Raw genomic sequence first — 12,551 nt, forward strand, 5'->3', positions numbered from 1 at the left:
GTGGACGTGGTGGTGAGTTTTGGAATATGGTCCAGTGGAGAGGAATAGCTTCAGGACAAGCTGACAATTTTTTTCTTCGGATAGGTCGTGGCGGTTTCCAGCAGTCCTTCGGCCCCCCCGATCAAGTCTTCGGTACTTCAATCATTCTTTTCTTTCGATCTATAAATGAATTGACTAATAATGTTTTTAAGAGATGGGCTCTGTCATGCACGCCTGCGAGGGTGAGATGGTCTGCGAATCCGTGAACCCCAAGATTCCCTACTTCAACGCCCCGATCTACCTCGAAAACAAGGTGAGAGAATATAATCGATATGTCTGTTGGTATTTTCTTGATGCTGATGCATCCAAACAGACTCCCATTGGAAAGGTCGATGAGGTTTTGGGTCCCATCAACCAGGTGTACTTCACCGTTAAGCCCCAGGAGGGAATTGTCGCAACCTCGTTCAAGCCCGGCGACAAAGTGTACATCGGAGGCGACAAGCTCCTTCCCTTGGAGAAGTATGCAGTTCCCATCTTCTCGACAAACCCAATTAAAATGTCTTTGCTAACGCACCGATCAGGTTCCTTCCCAAGCCCAAGCCCCCGCCGGGTGCGAAACCGAAGAGAGCCGGCGGTGCAGCCCGCGGTGGCAGAGGAGCCCCCCGAGGCCGTGGAGCTCCTCGTGGAGGCAGCCGCGGTGGCTTCTCCCGGGGAGGTGCCCGCGGCGGTAGCAGTTTCTCCAGAGGCGGCCGTGGCGGCAGCGGTGGATTCTCCCGTGGTAGCAGCAGAGGAGGTCCTCGCGGAGGTTTCCGTGGACGCAACTAAACGATTGAGATTCTGCCTTACTGTGTTATTACGGCGTTTGGGGAAATGGGAGCTTATTCCTGTTGGAATTTTCTGTTGATTCTCAATTCTCTTGTGCTCTTTCTCGCTCTAAAAAAAGACTGTTTGAAAAAACATCTTACCACTGAGTTCCATGTTTAATAAATATATGCGCATATGTCTGTAGTATAACCATCTTGTTTTCTGAAACGTAACTGTGGCTAGTGCATATGGCTGTGTCTGCACCGCCTCTTCATAAGCGCCTCTTCTGCAATGACGTCTGACCGCTTCCGCCCGCCTAAACCAAGAGAATCTGTCCTTGAATTCACAAAATCCCCGTTCCCAGACTCGTCCCCTCGACAACATCCTGGACATACGCACGGCTTTCCCTTTTCTTTTTCATCAATTCTGAAGCATGTCCCGCAGAGCATCAGCTATGCCACCGAATAACCAGCCGAACAATCCTGCTTCCTCGTCTTCCGGTGACGGAGGTTTGTTGACTTGCCGACATTACCTATTCTTGTTGTTTCATGGCTGAGAAGCTGCAGGTCAAGAAAAACAGAAGATGCTTCTCTCATCTGAGGTTGGACATTTTAGTATGATCAGGTTGGATCTCTCCCCACCTTTCGTTGGCGACTCAATGGTCCGATTGTTGACGGTGTTTCGCATGTTTTAGAGCATTGCATCTTGCGGATCTAGTAACCGAACTTAATGGTGAGCCTTTTCTTGGTTTTTCGGCCTTGTAACCGATCTCAAGCTGACTTGGTTTGAATTTTACAGGGTTTTGCGGAGGTACATTCCCAAATCGTCCCTAGTGCATCTAGCGAACTGTTGCAACTAACATAACTGCGGCGAAACAGTCATGTCTGTTTTCTCCTCGATGCGCTACTGCCTTGGCGATCCGCATGATCTGGGTAATATCTGGGCTGCGTTAGCATTCATGCCTTTTGGTCTCTTCTTTGATTTTATGGATGGAAAGATTGCGCGATGGAGAAAGAAGTCCTCTCTGATGGGACAAGAGCTCGACTCGCTTGCAGACTTGGTATGCTCTACACGCTTTAGTTTGGATCTTTCTACTGGTCTTCTTTTATTCTTATCAATTGCCAATACATCGCTAACGGTGGAATACTAGGTTTCGTTCGGCGTATCTCCCGCAGCTGTCGCATTTGCCATCGGCGTCCGCACGACGATGGATCACCTATTCCTCGCCTTCTTTGTGCTTTGCGGGCTGACTCGGCTAGCTCGCTTCAACGTGACTGTTGCTGTGTTGCCGAAGGATAAGAGTGGCAAGTCCAAGTATTTCGAAGGCACGCCGATTCCGACGACACTCTCGATCGCAATGCTCATGGCATACTGGGTCTCTCAGGGCTGGATTCTTGACGAACTGCCGTGGGGGGTTGTTGCTCAAGGCACGATCTTCGAATTCCACCCCGTGGTGCTTTTGTTTGTTCTGCATGGCTGCCTGATGGTCAGCAAAACGATACACATCCCGAAGCCGTGAATGAGGCTCGGCCCGGAGCGCTAAGAGCAATCAATCTAGCATGAGGACGGCCGGCCTTGTTTTTTTTTCTTTTCTTCGGATTGAATAGAGATTACGTCGGACAAGTGTTGTCTACCACTGGGGCTAGGTATAGTCAAAAATGTTTTGAATGGATCCATTAAAGCTATATAATATTCATACATGAAGGGGATCCCATCCATTCCATCCTTTCGAACATGGACTCAAAAGGTATTGATTCTTTGCACCTACTTGCGGTCTGATAGGATACGATCAGACCCTATTCTGCTGTACTATGCTTGATGTATCGGTTCCACGAATGAAGTGTAGAGTATTACTTTGCTCGCCACTCAAGGCTACCGAATCAATGAACAGCGCAGTTGGGTCTTAGTTCAATAATTAGTCCGTTACTCCGTGCTTTCTTAGGCATCGTCCTGGCCAATTCCAGTCTTGTGGATAGACAGTACCTCCTCGCCTGGTTACCGGGGAAGTTGGCTTTGGTTGCTATCAACAATGGTTAACTAACTGTCAGAGAGGAACGCACACTACATCTGTACTCCGAGTGCGCTGACGATCCAACCGGGTAACTAGATGTCAATTTCAAGTCTTGATAAACAAAGTACGGGTACTTGATGGATTTCCCTACTATATCTGTCCAGCAAAGTACACTGCTGTTTTGCAATGAGCACATGCCACACCACAGAAGATTCTCAGCGCATGGTCTCTGGTCTACTACATTACTCTAGTTAAGTACCTAAAGTAGGTACCAACTAGTAGAGTCTGGACTCTGTAATCAGTCAACGATTCGAACAGTAGTGGGTCGATGAGAGTTGTTCTAGACCGCGTATGTAAAGTGCAAGCTCATTCTCCTAACTACAAAGTAGTTATTATTACCAAGTAATTATTGAGTAGCCCCTGGCTAGAACTTACGTCGTATATTCCATAATTGTACTTCGTAGTATGGCGAACTGGAAATAAATAATAGCCAAATCCATTATCATTTGTGACCACTTGGTCGCGTGACTCCTATTAATAGTGACAACAGCCTTACTTTGCTCTTTCCAGGTATTTACTACATAGATAGGCAGTTAGTTACCTGTTAACAGGTACGGAGTACTAGTTACCTAGTGACTACCTAGTAGTACCTAGTACCTAGTAAGTAGTAAGTAGTAAGAGAATCGTGAGGCCAAGTCTTGGTAGTCTTGAACTCTGTACTCTGTAGGAAAAAAGGATACAGTTTAATGCAATAGTTGGAACAAGTGGCGGACGCCCAGCCATCACGCAGAAAATAGTGTAGAAAAGAATTGAAAAAAATGGCTTGTTTGGCATCATGCTGCATGTGCATGGTGTTATTGGCTTGGGCTCATGGTCTGGAGCCAGTTCACCGGCTTCTCGAAGGAACGAAATGAGCCTTGCAGGCTGCAGGTGAATGGTAAGAATAAGAGTCCTCTCAGGCAGAACACAGCATACCAGCATAGTGAGTATGTGACTTGATGGCCGTCAGGACGACACGGCCAAAGTCTGAAGAAGATAGGATCGTGAGACGTCGAGTAGAGTCTTTCTTTCTCCCTGCATACCCAGATTAATCTTGACTGCTGAAGAATGGCTGTGTATCAATACTGTCCCGATGGAATGGCCTGTATGTAATTATTGTAACCGGTACTGTATCTTACAGCCCACGAGATCTTACCTTACTACCTGAGGTACCTTAGTAATATTTGTCTTGAAGACCTCACTCAATCTGTCATCTCATTAGCTCTACCTCCTCAGCTATGCCAAGATTAACGGTGATTTGGAGTCGAATTCTCAACAACTACTACTGGATAGCTTTAATTAAGATGAAGCCTCGTCCCCGGTATTCGAGCCTGGCCTTTGTTTACTGGAAACAAGTACGGAGTATCAATCATGCTCTGACAGGGCAGTGCGCACTATGGAGTAACTGACTAGCTCACAGGGACCTATGTAGTATATCTGCCATGGAATAATTAGCTAATTAATCCTCTCTCGTATTGACTCTGCCACCTAGTTTCCAGCTCTCTGGAAACATTATCTGATAGAAGCCTTTCTGGTAGATGTCTCTACACCAACAGTTACGGAGTACAGAGTACGGAGTACTCTCAGGAAGCTCCTCGGTATGCATAGAGTAGATCACATACCGAATAAAATGCTCGACAGAAAATTTCATCGCAAGTCGCCCGTCACTCCAACCACAACGCCTCGCCCGGTCGCACCATCGCCCGTCTTTGCTAGACGGCGCCATTCCAACAGCCCGTGTTTGCCCAGTCGGGAATGGATCGCTTGCCCCTGGACGCCACAGGCGCGGGTACCTGATTATGTAATGCGCTCTCTGCCCAGTGACCGCCCGGCATGCGCCCTGTAACTTACTGCGTCCCCGCCGTACAGGGTTCAGGGTCGACTCCGCTGGGCATGGTACGTGTCCGGCGTACCGGCTGGTAACTTACCCTGTGTGTTACACAAACAGCAGTATAGACAGACTTATGTAGTAGGCAGGGTACTGGGTACCTGGTACCTACCCAGGTACTGGTATTACCTAAGGTTACCAGGTACCTAGTACCCAGTCCTAGGCATCTGTACTCCGTTGGTTACCCCAAACAAATCTCAGGTCGGCTCGTTCCCCCTCTCCCTGCAGCTCCCAGCACAATCCCCAAAGTCCCTCGCAGACAACCCATCTGCACTGACACTCTTTCTTTCCATTTTTTCTTTACTCCCTTTCGCTCGCTAGGAGTTTCGACTCGTCCTTTCTCTTATCTTTTTTTTATCTACGCGGCCGCGAAAGCCCTCTGTTTACTCTCTTCGACTCCTCGCGGTAAAGAGCCCCATTTTATACTCACGAGTCATCAAAGATAGGGGTCATCTATCAATCGTTCCCTCCAGGCTCCTCCGAAAGAGAGGGGAAGAAAAAATCAATAATACATAAATTATCGATCACGTCTACAGCAAGGATATCCTCCATCTTGTCTTTGGATTCGCCCTTGCAAACAATCGTTTCCTTTCGTTGGCTCCGCCCCGGGGTGGATGGTCGCGACCTGAACGTTTCGACACATCCGCTTACTAGGTCGATGCTGGAGGTGAAAGAGGAAAGGAAATCAAAACAAGGAAAATAAAGATACAAATTCAGCGAAAAAGGTGTACAGGGTTACGCGGGCCGTCCCTTACCTTTCTTTTTCGAATTCGCTATTCGAACGTTCCGCGGTTAGAGCAGGTGCTCATACAAACACGTCACGCTCCGACAACGAAAACTACCTACCTGTTTTCTTTTTTTCCCCAACCTTAATATCAAGATGAAGCTCTGCACAGTGCAACCGGCTCTACTCGTCTCGGGCCTGTTTCTCGCCGCCGGTTTGGCCGTGGCGGACCCCGTGGCGGCCGCCGCTCCGGCAGCGACAACAACAGACCTGGTGCTGAAAACGATGACCTACAAGGGCTGCTACAATAACTCGACACCTTTAGTAGATCAGGGTTCATACACGTGGCAGAGCTCGGGATACTGTCAGAAGGAATGCGTGAAGGCAGGATATGCTGTTCTTGGGTTGTGGAAAGGGTCCAACTGTCTCTGTGGAAACGAGTTGCCTGCAGAGTCAGCTTTGACGTCAGATAGCGAGTGTGATACAGAGTGTGATGGCTGGCCTCAGGAAGACTGTGAGAAACCCTGTTTCGCGACGGAGAAGGCATACTTTGGGGGGTGAGGCTAACATTGCTATCCAGGTGGTGGGAGTAGCGCCTACTCTGTTTGGCTGACAGGCACCGAGGATAACGATGCCGTTTCAACATATTCCGCCTCCTCTACTACTAGTACTGCGACCTCTGATGCGGACAAGGCAGCTTCAACGACTGCAGATACCGTGACCGTCATCACCGAGGCGGGACAGACGATTGTCGTCACCGCAGCAAGCGATGAAGAAAACGTGACCACCAAGAAGAGCTCTAGTGGTGGAACCAATACCGCCGCTATTGCTATTGGCGTTGTGGTAGGCGTCGTTGGGCTATGCTCGCTTGCAGGCGCTGGGTTTTTCCTCTGGCGCTACAAGAAGAGAAAGGCCATTGAGGCCGAGTATCGCCGCAATGCCGCCATGGAAGGCTACGGCAAACCCATGTCCACCAGCTCCATGTCGGACGCCCGGTTCGACAGTGACTATATGGCTCAGCGCCGCCTAAGTAACGGCAGTATTCCGGATGATCAAGACTTTTCAAGAAGGATCCTGAAGGTAAATTTATACACTATACAAATATATACTCCGGATCGAATCGAACCCTTAACTGACCCACTACAGGTGACAAATCCTGACGACTAAGCGAGAGATGCAATTGCTTTTTGCGTCTATATTTCTTGAACCATCTCTTCTGGTCATGACTGGACCGGCGGTGATGTATTCCACTGCCGGATAATTCATACGATCGACCCATGTGACATATTTTGAAGTTCACCCTCACTTTCTCAGTCATCTATCTCATTGATTTACGAGGATTTCCCTAGCTTCTCTGTTGGGTTTTTTTTAGCGGCGTTGTCACTGTCTCTGTGGTTCATTGATTTATTTATTTATTCATTCAACTTGGACGGCTTTCTTTCCTTCAACGAAAGGAACAGATGATGCAGCCTTCTTTCCAATGGTCTCTGTACTTGTATACGGGGGGAGTAGGTTTTGGATCTCATCGTGTCACCGTCATAGTACCTCCTATCTATCCATGTCCACTCTGAGTGTCTAAGTACTGGTACAATGCCACCACTGGTTGGAGTGGCTGTCTACTAATTAGTTGTTACCCTCCTGAAACCTTGATACTGGCTGCGTTCGAGAGATGTCATATCTTAGGATTCTTCTAGTCCTGGTCCTGTTTATTCGGTCTTCTGTCTAGACTTGGGGTGTTTCCTCTCAAGCGAATAGATCATTCAATAATGTATTTCTAGCATCAATTTGCTAGTTATATCGAGGCATTATTCGGTATATAGTTCAGATTAGCTGCCAGCATCTGCTTGCCTTCTCTCAAATCAATAATATATGAATAAAGTGATGATGGAACTCTACTTCTAGGACACTTTACTGGTGAGGATGCAAACAGGTTTAGATCCTTTTCCTTGGATATAAAAAGGGACAGTCAGATCCCACGGCCTGCTCTCTGCCATGGCAGCGAGCAACTGGCGGGACATGGAGCCGTCTTCAGAAGTATATGATTATAACCTAGTACCTGAGCATACCACTGTAAGTAGTAGGTTAAAATCGACAGCCGGGACGAGTACAAATTCCACTGCCATCAACAGTAGCAAACCCACGGTGGTATCATTAGACCAGTGAGTGAGACGCTGTTCGTCTTTTCTACAATAATGCCTTGACCCCGTAGTACTCGAGATGACTGCTCTTTCTGAATGTCAATCAGGAATGAGTCTCTCACCTCTACACGAAGGATGGGTGTAGAAGATAGCCACAGCATTTCTTTCGTAACGTTGTTTGCTGGTGGGTTTCCAAAATAGAAAGGACAATCAGATGGCAATACCCTCAACAACTTGTCAAGGGTGCTGGAGAAGTCCACGTATTTCGATGTCGCCACATGCATAGCCAGGGAAGATGGAGCTGAGCCTATCCATCAGAGCATACAGCTAGTCCGTCGTAAATCCGAAGAACGGCATTATCTTTTCCTTGTGTGGACTGAATCGGTAAGCTGATTGAGTCTTCTCATGCCCACGAGCTGGGGTCTAAGAGACTATTGACGGGCATGGCCTATCAAAGCAAAGGACCTGCCCTCTTTCTCTCTCTCTGGGTATGAAATTGCCGAAGAAAAGACTGCAGTTGATGTTGATAGTCACGGCACTCTCTGGACGATTCTTTCTCTTGAGACGTGAGATTGATACGAGCTGGTGGTTAGGATGGAGGTAGAGTCGACGGCGAGGATCTAGATCTGCATCAACAGGGTACTCCGCAGAGGGTGCTCCGTAGACTGTACTCTGCACTGTACAGTATGCTGTGTGCTGTAGGTCTCGCCTCAGTCTGCAAGATGATCAGCTGGAGGTTTGCCTTCGCGTCCCGATCGGAGGAAGCGGGTGGAGCCAGCAGGGATCATCTACAAGGCAGGTAATAGCGAGCCCTATTCAAGTAAAGCCTGAGTATAACCACTACCTAGTATCTGGGATGGACGAGATAGATACTATGTAGTAGTTATAGAGACTCGGAGTATAGACAGTAAATCAACCACCAAGATCTTCAATAATAGTTACTACATATTCATGTAAGTATGTAGTACTATACTCATGTAACTAGTTACTTAGTTATACTACAATCTACCTAGTACTAATACCTCATGACGACATCTGTTGATCTTCCTAGCGTCTAGAACATTAAACAGAACGGGGCTTCCAAGGTTCCTACCTATGCAGTAGTTAGTCCATAATGATTGGGGTCTCTATCCACCACTACAGAGAGTGACTACAACATGTAATAATTTAACCACCACTATTTAGTAGCCAGTGAACTAGTTAGTTACCTATTTAGTTAACCAGTTAGTTAACTAGTTAGTATGTAGTAACATAAGTCGCTAGTAGAGTAGTATTCAAGTACCACCCAACTAGTGATGACTTATTTATGGTACTACATCGTAACTAACTATATATCTAACTAACCAGCAACTAGTAAGTAGTAGGTACATCCAACTAAGTTACTCCATACTACGGATTACTCCGTACTCCGTAAACATGCACGTGGCTTAGAAAGACGTATCACATCATGCATCATCTCAAGACAGGGAATCGAATCCTGCTCCTACACTCCACGACTAGATTGTCACAGACACGGAGATGATCGCAATATTAAGACTGCAGGAGCTGGCTCAGGGCTGCAGGGTATTATCCAATGACAATCATGAGGTATTTACTGCTCCTAATAATAATAATAATCATAATAAATTGGATAAACTTATCAGTACTCTGTAGATTAAGTGACTCAACGTTTACTCTGTATTATTATTGTAGGTCTAGATTGAACTAATATTAGTTTAATTAGCCGAGTTCATGGCAACCCGGTACTAACTATACATACTACATAGTTATACTCCGTAGTAAGAGTGGATCTGCTGTCACTACTACATACTACTATACACGTGGAGGTTCAATGTTATCTGTTAACTAGGGGGTAGTTCTTTAATTACATCAACTAATTATGTTGTATAGTAATTCAATACTATTGACTACTAACTGATTACTAGGCACTGTACTTTGTCTACTACATCACTGTAGAACTGAGTAAAGACTAGTGTACAGCTGTCAATTACGGAGTACCGAAGGATGATCATCCAGCCGTTGGTAACTACTGCGAGCAACAGGTGAGTAACGAGTAACTAGTGGCAGATGAAACCGTCACGGCGCCGATCAATCGTGAAGGAAAAGCGACAGGAAATTCCCAAGGCGCAGCAATAATAATATTAATGCTCCGTAAGACCGTAAGATTAATAAAAATAAATAAATAAATAAATAAATAATAATAATAATAATAATAATAATAAAACACTGTATGATTTGTCATGGCACGAAATGGGTCCTCTTAGTGGCTGACGCTAGCACTACTGCAGTCTAGTGCAGGTGACCGGGATAGGGACAATCCAATCTTTTTTAGGTTGCCGGAGGTACGGAGTACGGAGGTCCCTTATGGAGAGTATCGGCTTTGTACGGAGTTAGATACAAGTTATACTCAAGTTGGTTCTTACTGATCCACTGTTCATTATTCTCGGATCCGATAATCCTGTCTGCCACGTTGTGGTACAGACTAAACTGTAAATCCATGACAGTACTACTAGTTACTACTGTACCTACAACAGTACTAGGGTACATACTACATATGTAGTACTCCGTACATACCTAAATTATCGATCCGACCCATGTCGAATCTAGGTTGACCTCTAGTGTCTTGGCCATGTGTTTGCCGATTTTGGACCACCATTTCTATATGCTTCAGAGCACTCGGCACTTCTCCCGGCACCTCCTTAGGTTTAACTAGGTGAATCTTGATGAACATCGAACGAATTAACTAGGTAAACTAGGTGTTGGTTGCCTTGAAAATACAAGAGTATGATTCATGTCAAGTCCTACTCTTCTACTACAATGACTATACTTCTTTACTAACCTGTTTAAGAATTGGATCTGAACGGCTGTCGGCTACTGAGCCAGAGACCCACCTGCCCCAGGGAACATGGATGATTATGTAGTACGTAGTACTTATATAGTAGTTAGTTAGTTACTACTCCGGAGTACATATGTACCTACTTAGTTACATAACTAAGTAGTATGTCTCGGGGACGGAGACGGAGACGGATTGTCAAGTCTATTAAACTCTTCTTCAAATTCCACAGATGACGTTCGGCGACGATCAAGTAAGAAGACTTACTTTGGGCTGTAGAGTGCGGAATATAGAGACACAGTGCGGAATACTCCGTAGAGAGAATTCAACGAATACCCACGTGACCCCACTCTGCTGCATATAAAACAATGATATGGAGAACTCGTGGAGATGATTGACAAATCTCTAAAAAAAAAAAGTCTATAGGAATATACGCCGTACACCTCTACGGAGTACTCCGTGGTATCCAGTAATTAAAAAAGTGAACTCAACGATAGCGGGCACGGAGCAACATGATCCTCCGGATACTCCGTTATCCGTACTTCGTACTAAGTACTATACTCCGTACTCCGAATTCTTCAGTCTGCTAAGCCTTGTAAGGCACGGAGTACTCCGTACCTACATACTGCGGAGTCCAGACTGCAGCTATGTAGTACAGAACGAGTCTTCCGGTATAGGTTAGTACAGGTACATCGAGTTTCTCCACGGAGCGTCAAAGTAACTAGGAAAATTAACTAGTTCGTAGTTTACTAGTTAGTTATTTGCTATTAACTTACCTACTCTGTAACCACTCTGTACCTTAAGAGTTGGACACTGGACAATCTCGGTCATATGAGGTCGTTGTAGATCAGTGGATGTCAGTTCGAGGCCTAAGTGACTAGTTGGCTAATAGAGTTTGTCAGGTAACCAACTAGTTCACCTCTATTAGATGCTCCGAGAGGGAATTCATGGTGGTGACTATAAATGGTATGAGATAGCGAGCATGACGAATCAAATCGCCGCTGTATAGGTTAGTGTTGGGTCTGCCTTAGCTAATTATCTACCTATGCTATGGATAGTATTAAGTTTCCGGGAGATGGAAACTCCGACTCTTTCCGGTGTTTTCCGTCCGGGTCGGGAATCCAAGGAGACGGTCGGCTGCCTCAGGCCTAGACTCTCGATCATTCATAAAGTCTTATCGGTAGAACATAGTAGCGGTAGTCTACCCAAGTAGTAGCTCTTTACTAATAGGTTTATACCTTGAACAGAGATACTCCGAACTCCGTACTGAATCGGTCTAGAGAACGGAATCTATCTCTTCCCGACGGGTCAATTGACATGGAACGAGCTCGATTCGACTCCACAGTCAAATCTACTCCTTAGGACTTGCCCCTAGTTAGCTTTCAGGTCAGGATACGAGATACAGAGAGGAGCAGCGCAGCAGCGGGGCACAGAACGAGAATCGGGAAAAAGGGCGCTGATCCGAACTTGTGCCGCAGGAGCCGAAGGAAGTCGAAAGAGTCATGTTGCGTGGGCCTGAGTCTATTATTTATTATTACTATGACATACTAACACAACTACCTAATGTGTGTTTTGGAAAAAAAAAAAAAAAAATCGAAACTGCTGCTTTTTGAGTTTGATGGTTCGTTATTGGCTCCATACCAGCTCCTACCAGCTCCAGCCCATGGAGTCGGGTCTATTAGTTGCAGAATAACACTACATAATAATCTACAATCTACAGTATCTACTACTACATTATCTCTAGTTCCATGGTTACTATAGCTGTGATTTGAGTACTAGGTAGATATGTTAAGCAGTTGAATACCACATATCTATCTATTTATGCGTCATAATGGACTTCTCCTAGTTTCTACCAGATACTTAGCTCTACTATGGAGTAATGAACTAGTTAATTAACTAGGAGTAGTACCTACCTATAGTTAACTATCACCGACTAGTAGGTAGAGGTACCTGCTACAGGTACGGAGTCGGATTCCGGAATACCTGTGCTCTGTACGGCTAACCTTATCGGGTACTCCGAGAGCTTCCAGATCCAATAGGTTCCTTCGTCTAGTCTTCCATTCCAAGATTGGCACTATTGCCTTGTGGTAGAGATAGCATTCTATTGCTCTATTAGTATACTATGTATGTACTAG

The 12,551-nt window shown here is 45.8% G+C and overlaps 4 protein-coding genes across 4 annotated transcripts; all 4 read left to right on the top strand.

Moving 5' to 3' along the window:
* Positions 1-26: 26 nt before the first annotated feature.
* On the top strand, positions 27-804 carry ASPZODRAFT_61150 (hypothetical protein; the record flags this gene model as incomplete). The annotated part of the gene is made up of 4 exons (XM_022728969.1): positions 27-132; positions 192-292; positions 353-498; positions 561-804. 4 exons carry the CDS (start codon positions 27-29, stop codon positions 802-804), a joined length of 597 nt encoding a protein of 198 aa, XP_022583729.1.
* Positions 805-1,144: 340 nt separating this feature from the next.
* Positions 1,145-2,422, top strand: ASPZODRAFT_129631 (hypothetical protein). The gene is made up of 6 exons (XM_022722314.1): positions 1,145-1,292; positions 1,350-1,407; positions 1,478-1,515; positions 1,582-1,593; positions 1,662-1,843; positions 1,934-2,422. Exons 1-6 carry the CDS (start codon positions 1,217-1,219, stop codon positions 2,300-2,302), a joined length of 735 nt encoding a protein of 244 aa, XP_022583730.1. The 5' UTR covers positions 1,145-1,216; the 3' UTR covers positions 2,303-2,422.
* Positions 2,423-5,601: 3,179 nt separating this feature from the next.
* On the top strand, positions 5,602-6,612 carry ASPZODRAFT_140149 (hypothetical protein; the record flags this gene model as incomplete). Its single annotated transcript, XM_022724630.1, has 3 exons — positions 5,602-5,959; positions 6,026-6,525; positions 6,592-6,612. The coding sequence occupies 3 exons, from the start codon at positions 5,602-5,604 to the stop codon at positions 6,610-6,612; spliced, it is 879 nt and encodes a 292-aa protein (XP_022583731.1).
* Positions 6,613-7,345: 733 nt separating this feature from the next.
* Positions 7,346-8,625, top strand: ASPZODRAFT_164775 (hypothetical protein; the record flags this gene model as incomplete). Its single annotated transcript, XM_022726685.1, has 6 exons — positions 7,346-7,515; positions 7,785-7,967; positions 8,046-8,149; positions 8,286-8,382; positions 8,522-8,536; positions 8,569-8,625. Exons 1-6 carry the CDS (start codon positions 7,438-7,440, stop codon positions 8,623-8,625), a joined length of 534 nt encoding a protein of 177 aa, XP_022583732.1. The 5' UTR covers positions 7,346-7,437.
* Positions 8,626-12,551: the final 3,926 nt, after the last annotated feature.

Source organism: Penicilliopsis zonata (genome assembly GCF_001890105.1).
Source record: "Penicilliopsis zonata CBS 506.65 unplaced genomic scaffold ASPZOscaffold_3, whole genome shotgun sequence".
NCBI classification, from domain to species: Eukaryota; Fungi; Ascomycota; class Eurotiomycetes; order Eurotiales; family Aspergillaceae; genus Penicilliopsis; species Penicilliopsis zonata.